Source organism: Panthera uncia (genome assembly GCF_023721935.1).
Source record: "Panthera uncia isolate 11264 chromosome C1 unlocalized genomic scaffold, Puncia_PCG_1.0 HiC_scaffold_4, whole genome shotgun sequence".
In the NCBI taxonomy this organism is placed as follows: Eukaryota; Metazoa; Chordata; class Mammalia; order Carnivora; family Felidae; genus Panthera; species Panthera uncia.
The window spans coordinates 10,357,510-10,372,936 of NW_026057585.1; the positions used below are offsets into that span (position 1 = coordinate 10,357,510).

At 56.9% G+C, this 15,427-nt stretch overlaps 2 protein-coding genes across 6 annotated transcripts; both read left to right on the forward strand.

The window, feature by feature from the left end:
• The first annotated feature begins 757 nt into the window (after positions 1–757).
• Positions 758–6,401, forward strand: PPM1J (protein phosphatase, Mg2+/Mn2+ dependent 1J). 2 transcript variants are annotated; one of them, XM_049616550.1, is made up of 11 exons: positions 758–1,448; positions 2,788–2,902; positions 3,432–3,542; positions 3,642–3,719; positions 4,003–4,115; positions 4,391–4,475; positions 5,024–5,142; positions 5,347–5,410; positions 5,563–5,670; positions 5,787–5,938; positions 6,083–6,401. In XM_049616550.1, exons 1-11 carry the CDS (start codon positions 1,123–1,125, stop codon positions 6,228–6,230), a joined length of 1,419 nt encoding a protein of 472 aa, XP_049472507.1. In that variant the 5' UTR covers positions 758–1,122; the 3' UTR covers positions 6,231–6,401. The 2 variants fall into 2 exon arrangements, with proteins under 2 accessions (XP_049472507.1, XP_049472506.1); XM_049616549.1 differs by having other exon boundaries at positions 3,432–3,719.
• Positions 6,402–8,903: 2,502 nt separating this feature from the next.
• Positions 8,904–15,010, forward strand: RHOC (ras homolog family member C). 4 transcript variants are annotated; one of them, XM_049616556.1, is made up of 5 exons: positions 8,904–9,011; positions 12,265–12,428; positions 12,964–13,084; positions 13,419–13,549; positions 14,314–15,010. In XM_049616556.1, the coding sequence occupies exons 2-5, from the start codon at positions 12,273–12,275 to the stop codon at positions 14,485–14,487; spliced, it is 582 nt and encodes a 193-aa protein (XP_049472513.1). In that variant the 5' UTR covers positions 8,904–9,011; positions 12,265–12,272; the 3' UTR covers positions 14,488–15,010. The 4 variants fall into 4 exon arrangements, with proteins under 4 accessions (XP_049472513.1, XP_049472517.1, XP_049472516.1 ...); XM_049616560.1 differs by lacking the exon at positions 8,904–9,011 and adding an exon at positions 9,610–9,630; XM_049616559.1 differs by lacking the exon at positions 8,904–9,011 and adding an exon at positions 10,964–10,985.
• Positions 15,011–15,427: the final 417 nt, after the last annotated feature.

The following is a 15,427-nucleotide window of genomic DNA, read 5'->3' on the forward strand; positions in this document are numbered from 1 at the left end:
TCTCCCCCTGGCGGTACGTACAGAACTTGTTCGGCCTGCAGGTTCGGCCTCTGTCTTGAGTTGAAGGTGGAAGAGGAAGAAGCCCCACTCTTTGCCATTCACCTCCTCCTTAACCCTTCCTCCACCATCCCGACAAATTAGCTTGGTTCATCAGACAGAATCGAGTTTGGGCGTCTGGGGACTGGCACGGGTGTGAGTCTCTCACTGACTGCGTGACCTCTTGAGGCAAGTTCTGTAAAATGACAGGTGCGTCATCAGTATAAAGAACGTAATAAAATCTACTTTGAAGTGTTGCTGTGCAGTATAGATGGCCTACTATATAGAAAGTGCTTTGTAGCGGGCCTACTATATAGAAAGTCCGCCATAAATAGCAGTTATTGTAGTTATCCTTACTAAATATTCCTCTAGCCCTGATGTGGTCAGGGGAGGTCTAAATGGGGCTGGGGGAAGGGGGGGGAACAGGGAATTGGATCCTGAGAAAGAAAGTGAAGTCGGAGTGGTAACCGCTCTCCCAGATCTAGAGGTCATGGGGAGCAGGGCCCTCTCAGGAGCCCAAGAAGTTACCCCCAGCTCCCTAATTCAGGATGGTCGACTCCAGCCCGCCTCGTTCACACCCCCACAGCACACCCAGCACCAGCTGGCTCGCCTTCACTCTCACTCCGGCAGCCCCAGCCAGAGGTGTTGTCACACCAGGTGCCTCACACCCAGCGGGTCGCCGAAGCTGCTGGTTTCGCTCTGAGGTCATCAGCTCCATCATCCTCCGGGGTAGCTGCTAGGAACGGAAGGCGAGGAGACACCACCCACCCCGTCACAATGGGGAAGTTCTAGCTGATGTCTAAGCTAGAGGGTGTCCTTCCCTCCCCTTCCCACAACAGCAGACCCTTCTTCCCCAAAGGAACTGAGGCGGAGCGTAGCCGGAACTAGGCGGGAAGAGGCCGCGAACCAGCAGGGCGGTGCAGGGGCGGCCCAGAGCAGGAGGAAGTTTTCCCGGGACCCGCCCTGCCCTCGCGGAGCCAATGGCCGTGGAGAGCCCGCAGGAGCGAGCACCGCCCACCGCGCGCCCTAGGGGGGCGGGGCCTGACTCGGGGCGGGGCCACGCCGAGGGCGGGGCAGGGAGGCAGCATGCTAAACCGGGTGCGCTCGGCCGTGGCGCACCTGGTGAGCTCCGGGGGCGCCCCGCCTCCGCGCCCCAAGTCCCCAGACCTGTCCAACGCGCCCTCCGCGCAGCCTGCCGTCCCTCCAGAAGCGCCCAGGAGCCCTCCGGCGAGGGCTGGGAGCGGGAGCTCGGCGCCCGCGAAGACAGTAGAGGCTCGAGCGAGCTTCTCCCGACCGACCTTTCTGCAGCTGAGCCCAGGGGGGCTGCGACGCGCTGACGACCACGCTGGCCGGGCTGTGCAAAGCCCCCCGGACACCGGCCGTCGCCTGCCCTGGAGCACGGGCTACGCCGAGTGAGCGTCCCCGGGAACACCCTAGCCAGGATGGGACCCCCAGCCCTTACTTAGACCCTTCCCCAGCTGGGCATCCCCGGCGCTGGGATGCGTGCCCCTGGCGGCGCTCGGCGCTGGGAACTCCCTTCTCCCAGGACCTTTGCTATCCTCTGGGCTTCGGGCTGCACCCCCTCCCAGCCGCTTCTCAAGTCGGTGCAGTCTTCCTCAGGATCTTCCAGCTCGTTGACTTCCCTCACCCGCGCCGCCTCAGGACCTTGTTCCCTTCCAGAGCCCGGAGAGCGGAGGGCCCCGTGAAGGATGAGTTGGCCAGTTCTCTGTTGGGGCCCGGCAGTTTAATGGCTAGGGGAGGCGGGGCTTCAAGGAGGCTCGGGGCACTTTTCATAGAGGAGATGGCAGCCAGAAAGATTAGCTCCCGGGCTTCCCGACCCCGGCGCCCCAGTTCCCTGTCCCTCTTACCGTTCCCCTCCCCCTCCACACCCAGAAATAGCCCGCGACACCAGGCGGCCTCCGGCTTCCCCAGGGGCGGGGGAGGGGGCCGCCCGGGAAGCAGGAGGGTCCCCTTTGAACGCCCCTTGGCGGGGGGCATTGCGCTGGCCAGGCAAAGACGCGGACCCCCGGTCGGAGTGGCGGGAGCAGCCCGCTTGCTCCCAGGCCGGGTGTATTTTTAATGCATCTACTGGGAAAGCAGAGCTTTGAGGGAGACGGGGGCGCTGAGGTCGCTGAGGGTGGTGGCTGGTAGACCCGTGGCCCCACCGCCAGCTCCTTTAGCTTTCTATCTGAGAAGAGTTGGTGGCTTATGTGGCTTCTGCGCAGTCCAGGTGGGCTTCCACCCCTGCCCTATTTCAATTCCTCTTTCCCTATCTGGGCTGGAGCACTGCCTCACTGCCAAAGCAGCAGAAACTTTCACTGGAAGATTTTAAGATAAAGGTGGGTGTGCCCGTGAGGGTGGGGTGCTGTGGACCAGGCACTAGAAAAGTTGACTAGGCTTCAGGGCGGGATGTAGGGTCTTGGCAAGCAGGATAGTAAGACCTCCTGCTGCCCCTGTCCAACCCTTTCCCCAGCAGCCCACAGGGGTGCCCCCTTTGCAGGGGATGGGGGAACTGAGGCAGGCAGGTGCTGCTGCTGGCTTTTCTGTGAGGTGGTGGGGCCTGACACCCAGACAGTACTCCTCGTGCCTTGCCCTGCCTCCCTTCCCCTCCTCTTTCTGGCCTGGATCCCAGGTGGCTGTGACCTTTCTCAGTTTGGCCAGCAGGCTAGAGAGGGTGTGTGTGTCTAAGGTGGGGGTTATTCCAGGACCTGGTCTGGTGTCCAACCTGATGTGGTCACTCTGGCCTGGCAGGGTCATCAATGCTGGCAAAAGCCGGCACAATGAGGACCAGGCTTGCTGTGAAGTGGTGTATGTGGAAGGTCGGAGGAGTGTTTCAGGGGTACCTAGGGAGCCTAGCCGAGGCCAGGTAAGCCCCCACCCCAGCCCCTAGCCTCCAGAAACCTGGTCACATCTCTTCCGGGGGATTCTAGGCATCTGGTTTTAAATCCGAGACATGTGGAAGACCTAACTCCTAACTCACTAGCTTTCTACCTCTGACACAGAACCTTTATGTGGCATTTGAACAGTTAGAATGTCAGTATAAATGTTCAGTTTTCCACTTAGAATATAGGTACTACTGTATTTATGGATGGTAATTAATTAATTACCAATATTTATTTTTGCATATTTTATCCTTGGAGTTTGGCTTTTTTGATGCTTTTCTTTCTGACACATAATAGGCCCTTGGTAAATGAGTGAACAAATCTAATTTGCCTTTAATGCCAAACTCTGACCTCCTCTCGGATGTTTATATGGATGCCCCAGAGTCTTACATAATACAAGCCACACACACACACACACACACACACACACACACACACACTCTCTCTCTCTCTCTCTCTCTCTCTCTCTCTCTCTCCCTCTCCCTCACTCACCTCCAACTTTTCCTCCACCAGGGACTCTGCTTCTACTACTGGGGCCTGTTTGATGGGCATGCAGGGGGCGGAGCTGCCGAAATGGCCTCCAGGCTCCTTCATCGCCACATCCGGGAGCAGCTAAAAGACCTGGTAGAGATACTCCAGGACCCCTCGCCACCTCCCCTCTGCCTCCCGTCTACCCCAGGGGCCGCAGGTTCCTCTGATCCTTCTCACTTGGTTGGTCCTCAGTCCTGCTGGTCTTCGCAGAAGGAAGTGACCCATGAGAGCCTGGTAGTGGGGGCGATTGAGAATGCCTTCCAGTTTATGGTGAGTGGGTGGTCCTGGCAAGAGCCTGCTAGGCAGTCACTCTGGTCAACTCTGGATGGGGATCAAGTGGCCTAAGTGGGTGACCCTGAGAACCCACAACACCTTTGAGGGCCTGAGCAGAGCTTGGTTCAGTAGGGAGGGAAGGAGTAGTTAGCTATACCCATGTCTTCCCTCCTCTCCTCCAGTGTGGCTTGGCTGGGCCAGTTTATTTCTGCAGATGGGGGCGGTGGTTGTGTGCCTGGAACCTCTTCATTCACCCCTTTGACCCTCCTTCACGTGGCAGGATGAGCAGATGGCCCGGGAGCGGCGCGGCCACCAAGTGGAGGGGGGCTGCTGTGCACTGGTTGTAGTCTACTTGCTAGGCAAGGTGTATGTGGCCAATGCAGGTGACAGCAGGTATGGTGGGGGGGTTGCAAATGCCTACAGGGGGTCCCACTCTCTGGGATGGGGGCATAGAAGACAGTGAGGTGGTGGGTTTTAAAAATCAAAAACTGGAGGGAGGGATGGGGTCAGGAGCAGTTACAGACATAAGGAAGGACCACAAGGGGAGGAAAGATGGGGGTCTGGGTGAGGAACCCTAAGGGTCATTATGGGGAAAGCCTGGTCTTTCTGGAATTCTCCACAAGGGGGCTGAGGAGAGCCAAGCCCAAACCTTTTCTTTCTCTGGGCAGAGCCATCATTGTCCGGAATGGTGAAATCATTCCAATGTCCCGGGAGTTCACCCCGGAGACTGAGCGCCAGCGTCTTCAGCTGCTTGTAAGTAGGAACTAAACGCTCTACTCCCATTCTTTGTGGACTCTGTGGCTCTCTGTAGCCTATGTCCCCATCCCTACTGCACAGACAGCTCCTCACCTGCTCACTGGGAAGGCTATTCTGCAGACTACGGCTGACCTGGTGGAACATGCAGGAGGAAGGAATGTGGGTTACTCCAGTGCTCCCACTGTGGCCCCAGCTGAGGAAGGAAGTGGAGTCAGAAGTGGGGAAAGGAAATAGCAAAGGCCCATGAGAGGCAGTGTGGCTTAGTGCTTTAAAGTCCTAACTCTGGAGCTGGACTGCCTGGGTTTGAATCCCAGTTCGAGTACTTTGCTAACTGATCATCAGACGGTTCCCTTGCAACACTAGTTCCTGCCTTAAGGGTTGTTGTGAGGGTTAAAATGAGCTCCTATACATTAGTATTAGAACAGCGTGTGGTGCATGGTAAACTCCATTTAAGGCCCTACTGTAATTAACATCTATACACCAGGGTGTGCTGTAAGCCTAATGCTCCCTGGCCTCTGCTCTTGTCCGGCCACTCCCAACCTCAGGGCTTCCTGAAACCAGAGCTGCTAGGTGGTGAATTCACCCACCTTGAGTTCCCCCGCAGAATTCAGCCCAAGGAGCTGGGGCAGAGGATGCTGTACCGGGACCAGAACATGACCGGCTGGTAACACTTCCCTCAGAGCTGGGGCACGTTCCCATGGCAACACAACCAGTCCCTCACCAGCAGCAAGGTGGAAGCTGGAGGCTGGGCCAGGCTGGGGGTTGGGGGGATGTGGTCCTTCTTAGGGGTTTGTGTGAGGGGCATGGCTCCTAGGGGAGGGGGGGCTTTGATGCCTGGGTGATGCCTCCTGTACTCCCCCCTCCCCAGGGCCTACAAAAAGATCGAGCTGGAGGATCTCAGGTTTCCTCTGGTCTGTGGGGAGGGCAAAAAGGTAAACTCCATGGTAGAGGTGGGAGAGGGCAGGAGGACCCACCACAACTTGTCTAGGGAGGTGGAGGTTCTACCTGAGGGTAGGGGTGGGAGGGCCCACAGCTTTGGAGCCTGGGAGAGGGCTGTGGCAGCACCCATACTCATTCCCTTTAGGCTCGAGTGATGGCCACCATTGGGGTGACCCGGGGCTTGGGAGACCACAACCTCAAGGTCTGCAGCTCCACTCTGCCCATCAAGCCCTTCCTCTCCTGCTTCCCTGAGGTGAGCCGAATGGGGGCTACCTCAACCATTCCTTCCCTCCTCTGGGGGCCTCAGGCTGGCTTCTTACCAGGGTCCTTTTGTCCCCAAGCTCCTTCTTCACTCTCTTCTCCCACCAGGTACGAGTGTATGACCTGACACAGTATGAACACTGCCCGGATGATGTGCTAGTCCTGGGAACAGATGGGCTGTGGGATGTCACCAGTGACTGTGAGGTAGCTGCCACTGTGGACAGGGTGCTGTCGGCCTATGAGCCCAATGACCCCAGCAGGTAGGAGTTGTAGGGCAGTGGGGGGATGACAGTGGGGAAGGTAGGGGCAAAGGGAAGCAATGCTTGGGGACCCACATGAGGGCCTGTGTATCGATCTTCCCATTTACATGTTGGTACATGAATGTGCACGTGTGCTCCTGGCAGGTACACGGCTCTGGCCCAAGCTCTGGTCCTGGGGGCCCGGGGCACCCCCCGGGACCGTGGCTGGCGTCTCCCCAACAACAAGCTGGGTTCCGGGGATGACATCTCGGTCTTCGTCATCCCCCTGGGAGGGCCAGGCAGTTACTCCTGAGGGGCTCAGCCCTGACCCTGCCCCCAACATCCTAGCCTCTCCCTGCTTACCCTCTGCCAACCCAAATCAGAAGTTGTCTCCCTGACCTTCTTTAGTGCCAACTTAACTGAAGAAGGGGTGTCAGTTAGATCCAGAATTATAGCTAATGGCAAATAAACCACATGGATAAAACTTGTGTCTTTATTTACTTTGATTAGAAACTGAAAGGCCCTTTCAGGTGGTGGAAAGAACCCCCCAAAGCCGTCCTAAATATGTAGTGCTCCCAGGCTCCTTCTTCCACCCTCTGCTCTTCCCACTCCACGTGCTCTTATCCATGTCCATGGCTTCATCCACCTCCTGGCGTTTTCCAAGTCAGTATTTCCAGCCCAGGTCTTTCCTGAACTTGATGTTCATATAGCTTGTCTCCTGAACATCTCCTCGACATCCCACAGGCACTTCAACTCAACGAATGTCAGAATCCACCATTTTCCTACAAACGCGTGCCTTCTGGTTCACCATGCCAGTGGGCACCAGCTCATCGGCTCAAGTTAGAAATCTTGGAGTTGGTCACCTTTGGCGTCTGTCTTTACTCAGCAAGTGAATCAATCACTACATACTGTTGATTATATGTTACAAAATATATTTCATATTTGTCCCCACCCCTACTGTTACTAGTACATTAGCCTCCTAACTCCATGCCCCTGTATGCCCCAATGTGACCTTTCCACAGTGTGGATCTGATTGGTTATTCCCTTGAGAGAACATTTCGGTGGCTTCCTAGTGCACCTAGACCAAAATCAACACTCAACTCTTGAGTATGGCATACAAGGACATTCATAATCTAGCCACTGCTTCCTTCTCCAGCCCCATCTTTCAGCCCCACCCCCACCCTCCTGGGGGTTCCATAATTCTTTGGGCCTGTTGTGGCTCCAACTCATTTAACGTCTACACATCACCTTATCTGGAACACTTCACCTGTCCTTCGGGGCTAGGTATCCCACAGCCCATGCATGCCCCCACTACAGCCACTGCCGGCTGTAATGTAACTGTCTACACTAAGAGTGGGTATGGGGGCGCCTGGGTGGCTCAGTTGGTTAAGCGACCTACTCTTGATTTTGGCTCAGGTCATGATCTCATGGTTCATGAGATCGAGCCCCACGTGGGGCTCTGTGCTGACAGTGAGGAGCCTGCTTGGGATTCTCTCTCTCTCTCTCTCTGTCTGTCTCTCTCTGCTCCTTCCCCACTCTTTCTCTCTCTCAAAATAAATAAATATACATTAAAAAAAAAAAAGTAGTGGGTATGGAGTAGCAGTTAAGGGCAGAGGCTCTAGAGTCCAGCTGTTTGGGTTCTGGTGCCAGACCTACCACGAGCTCTGCAACCTCTCTGAGCCTCAGTTTGCTTCTCAGCAAAATGGAGATAGCAGTGCTACCTTCTAGAATTGTAAGACTAAAGTAGTCCATGTGTTTATGTAGACCCAGGTGCATGTAATAAGGGCTCAATAACTTGCTATCTTTAAGTTGTATGTATTCCAAATTTAGACTGTAAGTTCTTTGAAGACAGAAATCAATTTGAACTGAGCACATAGGTCTCCATTCACACACAGCGTGTTTACTGAACCAGTTAAGAGGTCTGGGGACCAAACTTCTCTGGACCTCAGTTTACTCATTTATCAAATGTGTGGGTTGCACTTCAGATCTTTAAAATCTGCGTGATTGCTGACATTCATTCAGCGATTATGTCTTGAAAACCTGTTGTGTGCCAGGCAGTGTGCTAGGCAGTGGTGAGGGATGGGGGGTGGGGAGAGCATAAAGGACAGCAGGGAGAGAGCACCAACTCGGGAGCCAGACAGGCCTGTCTGAATTCTCAGGTACATACTAATAGCAAAAATTTGGGCAAGCCACTTCTCTGAGCCTCAATATCCTTACAGGCAAACGGAGATGGGTATACTTAACCCAAAGATCCATGATGAGTATTAAAAGGGCCGAGCTATATAGCGTATAGGTCACAAGCTAATGAAATATATTGGTAGGCTTCCTCACCTTCCAACCTTCTCAGCCACTTCAACAGGAAAAGAGATACCCGTGCAGGTAAATACCCAAGGCGACATAATGGACCGGGGCAGTGTCCCTAGCGGCACCGAAATAACGCATTGGGGATGGAAGCTGACTTCCCAGCTGGGGATCAGAAAAGGTTTCAAGGAGCGCCCTTTGAGGGGTCCACAGTAATTGGACTCATGGAAACTCCAGGCTGGGGGAAGGACGGGCATTGTGAAGTGGAAAGGTGACCTGGGTCTCAAAGGATGTGAAAGGTCCTCAAGGTTGGGGCGTGATGTTGAGCGGTACTTACTCCGCAGGATTTTACGAGAGGAGGGCGGGCGTCTTCCGCAGCCCCCCTCCCGCGAGGTCCCGGGGCGTGTAGGCGCCGGTGGCCGGTTGGCCACGGGAGGGCAGCAGCGGCCCTTTCCGACCCCACCCCGAGTGCCTCGCAACTTTCCCGACGCCGGTCCACCCCCGGGGGCTGGAAGGCGGAGCAGAGACTGAGTCCTCGAGGGGGCCCACCCGCCGCCCACTCCCCAACCCGCCCGGCATCCCACCCTCGATCCCCGGCCAGCGGCGGGGGCCAGCAGCTGTGGCCCCCGGCTGGGCGGTGGGCGGGCAGAGCCAAGGGCCGCCCCCGGCCGGTCCCTCCCCCAGCCGGGTCCGCCCCTCCCCGCCGCTGCGCTGAAGGAGGGCGGGGCGGGGCCCCCCGGGTCAGTCTCAGCCTCCCGCATTGGCCGCGCAGCTGGAGGCAGCGGAGCGGAAGGTACCCGGGCCGGGGGCTAGGGTGGCGGGGCGTCCCGGGAACTCGACCCCGGGAGAGCACTTTCGCTCCCCTCCTCTGGGCCGGAGCTCCGGGCGCCGGCCGGGGAGGGGGCTTTGGACAGAGCGCGGGCCGCCCTCCTTCCCTCGGGACGCGGCGTCTGGGCTGTGCGGGGGTCGGGCCCTCTCGGCCCCTCCCTGGGCTGCAGCGAGGGCTCCTCCCCACCCCCCCTGTTCCGGGAACTGCCCCTCAGGGCCTCTCGGCTCCTGTGTCCGAGCCTGGGTCCCTGCCTTTCCCCTCCCGGCTTCCCGGAACCTGCCCCGCCGGGCGAGAAGCCAGGAGGCAACTTGGGTCTCCGCGAGGGAGCCCAATTCCAGACGCTGTAGCTCCCAAGCTGGGCGGCCCGATGTGGACCTGGGGTGGGGTGTGGGTCCGGGCACAAATCCGGGTGGAGGTGGGAATTCCCCCAGGCCAGGCCGGTGGAATGGCGGGAATAGGGGCGTGGTGTGGCCAGTGGGGGCTGCCACTGCTCGGAGAGGTCTGGACACCTCCCCAGAAGCTTCCTGGAGTGTGCCTGGGGCGGGAGGTAGGGGAGATTGGGAAGCATCCAGCTCCTTTTTGTGTAAGTAAGAATCTCCTCCCTTCCAGACCCCTCCCTTATACTCCCCAACCCAGGATTATCCTGGGGCTTTGGGCTGGGAGGATGCAAGGCTGCGTCCTGTTCTTACTTCTGGTTTTAAAGTTGAGGTGGTATCTGATTCCTTTCCTAGACCTTAGAGCTGATCCGCTTTGTACAGCCTACCTCTGGTTGCTCTGGAAGTCTAGAGAATGATTGAGGAGAGGGCGGGATGTCTGGTCTCAGGGAAGGCTCCAGGAGCTTCAGGCTCCATTACAGCCTCTGTGTGGTGTTTGGTTGCCCATCTTAGGGTCAGCGGGGCAGTTCTTCTGGGGCTGCCTCTAATAGGGAGCTGTTGTCCTTGCCATGCTGGCCTTGGGCCTGGTGTCCTGGCTTGGCCTAGGCCAGCTGCCCTTCTTGCCCAACTGAGAGCCTGAAGGGAAAGTCTTCTAATTGAGCTGGGGGCTTCAGGGTACTTAATGCATGCCCTTGCCCCTGAGTTCTGGCCTGTGGCTCCCACCATGGGGTGTCATCTAAACTGTCCTGCTGCAGGCAGGTAGTGGCATCCTCACACCTAAACAACTGGTACTCACCCTGGTGGTGACTGTCTTTCATCAACACTGCCCATCCCAGGCGGGGCTACCCCAGCCTGTTTTGTTTTGTTTTGTTTTGTTTTTCACACAGCTGGACCAATGGAACCAGTGGGAGTGGGTGGGGGGAGCTGATCACCTGGGCAGAATTTCCGGGGAACCCCCTTTTTGAAGGTGGTTTCCAGTTTTGGAGGAGATCGGCTGGCAGGGTGAATGCCTTCTTGCCTGTCTTGGGGTATCAGAGAGAGAGCCCCTTTTGTGGTGGGGAGAGTGTGGCTGTATCCTCTGAACTCCTATAAATTCTCTCTGACTCATATCCACTTCCTCTCATCCCAGTTTTGTACTTGTGTGTGTGTGTGTGTGTGTGTGTGTGTGTGTGTGTAGGAGCGGGAGGCCACCCAGGATCCTACTGTTGAAGAGAACTAGCTTTGGGCTTGGAGAATTCGCTTTCCTAAAAGGCAGACCAAAGCCAGGCTGTGAGGTGGTGGTATGTGGGGAGTACAAGAGTTCAGCCCAGTTTGACAGGATGTGGGACGGAGAGAAAAAGCCAGGTCTGGGGCAGAGATCAGGTTACCATCCCCTTCTCTCTTAACTACTCCTTGCCTGGCTGGTGCTGGGACTGGTCCTTGTTCAGCTCTTTTTTTGGGAGCTCCTCCCAGCTCAGGCTCTAGCCCCCTCCCCCTTCCCTACAGCCTCGACCGCCTCTCAGCTCTCAGAGCCCGCCCTCTCTTCCTCCAAGGCTGGAGGCCTGGGAACCTCAGCCGGCTGGAGGTCAGCTCCTCTCCCCAGGGAGGGAGGAAGTGAGGCTCAGCTCAGGGGCAGGGAGGCTGGGTAGGTGTGATGAACTGTGCAGATGCTTGCTCTTGTGTGTTAGGGGCTGGGGACATATGGAAACCTCGGGAAGCTGACTCCTCGCCCTGAGTCACAGGGAGGGGTGGGCAGGGCCTTGGGGTGAGCTGGACAGAGGAGAGGAAGGGGCTGGTCCGCGGGGTGGGTGGAGGTGATTCCCTAGTGGATTATTCTCAGTCACTCTGCTGTGGTGGATGTGTGGCTCCCTACAGTGTGGTCATTGTCCCCTGCCTGGGGCTGAGTGACCCAGTGTTGCTGCCAGGCCCAGAAGGAAGGGGGGAGGAAGGCAGACTGCCCGAATGTGGGCTGTGGGCACTGCCGGGACTGAGCCTTCTTTGTGTGACTCGGGGCTGGCTTTAGGGACTGGGATGGGGTGGGCCAGGGAAGCCGGTTGGCCGCTGCCACTGCCCTCTGGGTTTCCTTCTCTCTGCTCTCTTTCCCATCTCTGGAGTAATACGTAGAAAAGGCTCTAACAGAGTCTCGAGTCACACAGCCCTGCTTTGAGTGCCATCCCTGCCACAGCTCTGAACACACGTTATAACCTCACAGAGCCTGTTTCCTAGTTTGGCAAAATGGGAAGCACACCATCGATCTTGCAGGCTTCTGGGAACTGAAGGAGATGATTTTTGTGGAAATGCTCAGCATAGCTTCCCTTATCCACCTGCCACCTCGTAGCTGGTTCTACTAGCCTGTGGACTTGGAGAGGATGCCTCATTTGTGACTGGGCAGGCAGGACTTGTCCTGAGTGAGGGACAATGTGTTCTTGATTGGACCCTAGCGATTATTAAACTTTAGAAGTATCAGAATCCTGGTAACAAAGTCTGACTTGAAGCCCTGATATGTATAGCAGATAAAAGTTGGCCCTTCCAGACATGTCCCTGATCCCCCCTCTTAAGTGTCTAGGGTCCTACAGTTGGTGGATTAGATCAGAACTCCTGTTTTCTGGCTCCCTGATTCTTCCACCTCCCACTTCTGTATTCTAATCTGTCTAGGGAGACCTGTCCCTGACCCTCAGATTAGGAATTTCAAGCTCAGTTGACTGAACGATTGGTTCTCGGCAAGAATGTGCCTGGGCAAGCCCCTATCCCTCCCTTCCCTCTCTTTGCTGGAAGCCTTGGTTTCCAGGTCTTGGGGGGCCCCAGCGAAGTGTTTTTGGATATATTGGCTTTTCCCTACATTCTCACTGCCTCTTCCCTGCCAGCCCCAGCCATGGCTGCAATCAGAAAGAAGCTGGTGATTGTCGGAGATGGGGCCTGTGGGAAGACCTGCCTCCTCATCGTCTTCAGCAAGGACCAGTTCCCAGAGGTCTACGTCCCCACTGTCTTTGAGAACTACATCGCAGACATAGAGGTGGACGGCAAGCAGGTAAAGGCCAAGAACCTTCCCCGTCTCCCCCTGGGAACCCCGCCCCCTCCCTTTGGACCTTGGATGTCCTGCCTCACCACCCATGTCCCTGCTCCACTCTCCCTGCTGGAGCCAGTACAAGTTTAAGTGAAACTTTAGTTTTAGGAAATCTAGATACACCTCCTTCTTCTCTACGCCCTGGCTCTATAACCCAGGCCCAGTCCTTTTGCCTCTGAGCTTAAGCTCCTTTGATGGCAAAGTGGGGATAGTGGTCAGGCCTCCTTCAAAGGCTTTTGTCACTTAAATCAGATAGCGGTGCTCACGAGGGAGCTCATAAACTACAAAGAGATCAAGCACCCGTGTCTCAGGATTTCTAAGACCTCACCTTATTTACATTGTGTGATGGTGATTAGCGCTGTCCCTGGCATGTAGCAAGTGCTCAGTAAATGTTGAGTGAGCCACAAGGACCAGTGGTTTCAGAAGAGGACCTCTGGGTGGCAGGGGAGGGGTGTAACTGGGGCCCTCAGGCCAGCTACTCACTGGGCCTATGCATCAGGTGGAGCTGGCTCTGTGGGACACGGCCGGGCAGGAAGACTACGATCGCCTGCGGCCTCTCTCCTACCCGGACACTGACGTCATCCTCATGTGCTTCTCCATCGACAGCCCCGACAGCCTGGGTGAGGTGGGGGTGAGGGCGTCGGAGAAAAGGTACTGAGAACCCCTTTGAGTCAGCCAACCGGAGGTAGCTCTCACCTCAGCTCCTGTCAGCCACCATCAGAGGCCGAGGCCAGGGGGCTTGTGACAGGGCCCTGTCAGCCTCCTGCACTGTGGTGACTCTGGCCCTGGGGAGGGCTCCAAGGGTGTACTGTGGGGGCAGAGGGGCTTTGAGCTGTGAAAGGGACTGTTGTGCTGAAGAGCCTCTAACACTGCTGGGGGGAAAGAAGGGGACCCTGGGGTGAGCTTTCTAGCCTAAGTGGAGGCACCAACACCTGTCGGGACATGTCTGTGCAGAAAACATTCCTGAGAAGTGGACCCCGGAGGTGAAGCACTTCTGCCCCAATGTGCCCATCATCCTAGTGGGGAACAAGAAGGACCTGAGGCAAGATGAGCATACGAGGAGAGAGCTGGCCAAGATGAAGCAGGTGGGTGGGGCTGCCAGGCCTGGAGCCCCAGGGACAGATGACCTCCTTAGGGTCTTCTCTCCAGTGGACTTCCCAGTGAGGCAGTGGAGGCCCACCTCCTACTCCCTGGCGAGGAAGAACCAGAAGGGCTCTTGCTCTCCGCTACCATACCTGATGAAATTGTCAGAGAATGCAGTGACTTGTCCAGGGTCACTTGGCGTTTTATTTGCTTCCATTCTTTGGGGGTTGGGGCTATTAAGAAGAGGAACATCCCTGTCTTCAGAGGCAGCTTCTTATAATAGATCTTTTGCTTGAGGTATGGGCTGACTCCAATGCCAGTGGGCCCGCATGGCCGGAAGGCCCAGAGTGAGGGAGCTGGTTTACCTGGTAGGTGGCTCTCTAGCCAGAGGCCAGGATAAAGAATATGGACTCTCCTACAAGGATAGTTATGGCAAAACTTTCAACCGGGGGGCAGATATGGTCACGTCTGTGCGTTAGAAAAATTTTAGCAGCCGTAGGGCACTTATTGGAAAAAAGCGAGAATGGGCAGGAGACTGGTTAGGAGGTGCTGGATGCTGAGGCCAGAGAAGGGTGTGTCATGGGATATAGGGCTGATGGAGACATCTGATGTAAACATTAAGAGTCTTGGGTCCTGGCCCAGAAACTGCCCAGGGTGGCTGGGGCTGGAAGATACATTTGTCCTAGTCACTACACTCATGGCTAAAGTGGGGAGAGGTGCACTTAGCCACCAGCTTCCTTTAACCTCTCGACTTCTGTCTTCCCAGGAGCCCGTGCGATCTGAGGAGGGCCGGGACATGGCAAACCGGATCAGTGCCTTTGGCTACCTCGAGTGCTCGGCCAAGACCAAGGAGGGGGTGAGGGAGGTATTTGAGATGGCCACTCGGGCTGGCCTCCAGGTTCGCAAGAATAAGCGCCGGAGGGGTTGTCCCATTCTCTGAGACCCCAAGGCCTCCCCTGTTCCCCCCCCCTCCCTTCATAGGGTTGCAGAGCTGCCCACCTCCTGGCCCCATCCTCTTAGGGCTCCTTGCCGAAGGCTCCCTTTTCAGTTCCTCCCAGCCCAGGACTGCATCTGAATTTCTGAATTTTGCCAGCCCCCCTCCAGCAACCCCGTGGTGGTGGTGGTGGTGGTGGTGGTGGTGGTGGTGGTGGTGGCGGCCCGGCCCGGCCCTCCCTCCCTATACTCTGGAACCTAGGGCAATTCCCTGCCCTTCCAAGAGCAGAGTTCCTCCTCCTGCTGCCTTGGTCCAGGGGTGGGGCTCTTGATCCCTTCAGCCTTCCCCATAAGATCATCACACACCAGCACTTTATATACTTCTGGCTCACGGGAGTGTCTGGGGTAGGGGACTTGGAGGGTGTAACCCAGAGCCCCGGGCCCCTGACGGTTCTGCTTTGGACTGGGGCCTAGACTCTGGCTCTTCTTGGTGGGGGGACATGAATAAAGGCCACAGGCTCCAACATGTGTGTGGCAGCTTCCTGTCTTTCTCTCCTGGTCCCTGCCTTGGCTGTGAGCCGAGAGTCCCATCTCTCCCAAGTTGCTTGCCAGGCTGGCCCCCGGTCTGCAAAGGCAGGACTCCCGGGCAGGCAGGGCGGAGTCTTGGAGCAAAGGATGAGGTCATGCCTGGCTCTGGGCCTCGGAGGCGGGTGAGGGGAGTGGTCTGGAGCAGGGGCTAAACTTAGAAGCCTGTGGGTGGCTTCCTTGTGGCCTCCCACTGGGTTTCCTCCCCTGGACCTGGGGGCTGGGTTCCTCTCTGGCTGGGAGGAGTAGGGCCCTGGGCAGGGTGTGATGGTCCCACCCTCCCCTCTGGGGTTGCTTTGGAGAGCTTGGGAAGGCCACAAGGCCAGAGGGGGCCAGGCTGAGGAGACAAGGAGGCTTTTGCA

What these genes read in the sequence shown, in the direction of transcription:
- PPM1J (XM_049616549.1), top strand. Translation starts at nt 1,123, where the DNA reads ATGCTAAACCGGGTGCGCTCGGCCGTGGCGCACCTGGTGAGCTCCGGG. An exon ending in AGAATGCCTTCCAGTTTATG is followed by an intron (nt 3,720 to 4,002) that starts GTGAGTGGGTGG and finishes TTCACGTGGCAG; the next exon opens with GATGAGCAGATGGCCCGGGA. An exon ending in GACCAGAACATGACCGGCTG is followed by an intron (nt 5,143 to 5,346) that starts GTAACACTTCCC and finishes CCCCCTCCCCAG; the next exon opens with GGCCTACAAAAAGATCGAGC.
- RHOC (XM_049616556.1), top strand. Translation starts at nt 12,273, where the DNA reads ATGGCTGCAATCAGAAAGAAGCTGGTGATTGTCGGAGATGGGGCCTGT. An exon ending in TAGAGGTGGACGGCAAGCAG is followed by an intron (nt 12,429 to 12,963) that starts GTAAAGGCCAAG and finishes CCTATGCATCAG; the next exon opens with GTGGAGCTGGCTCTGTGGGA. An exon ending in CGACAGCCCCGACAGCCTGG is followed by an intron (nt 13,085 to 13,418) that starts GTGAGGTGGGGG and finishes ATGTCTGTGCAG; the next exon opens with AAAACATTCCTGAGAAGTGG.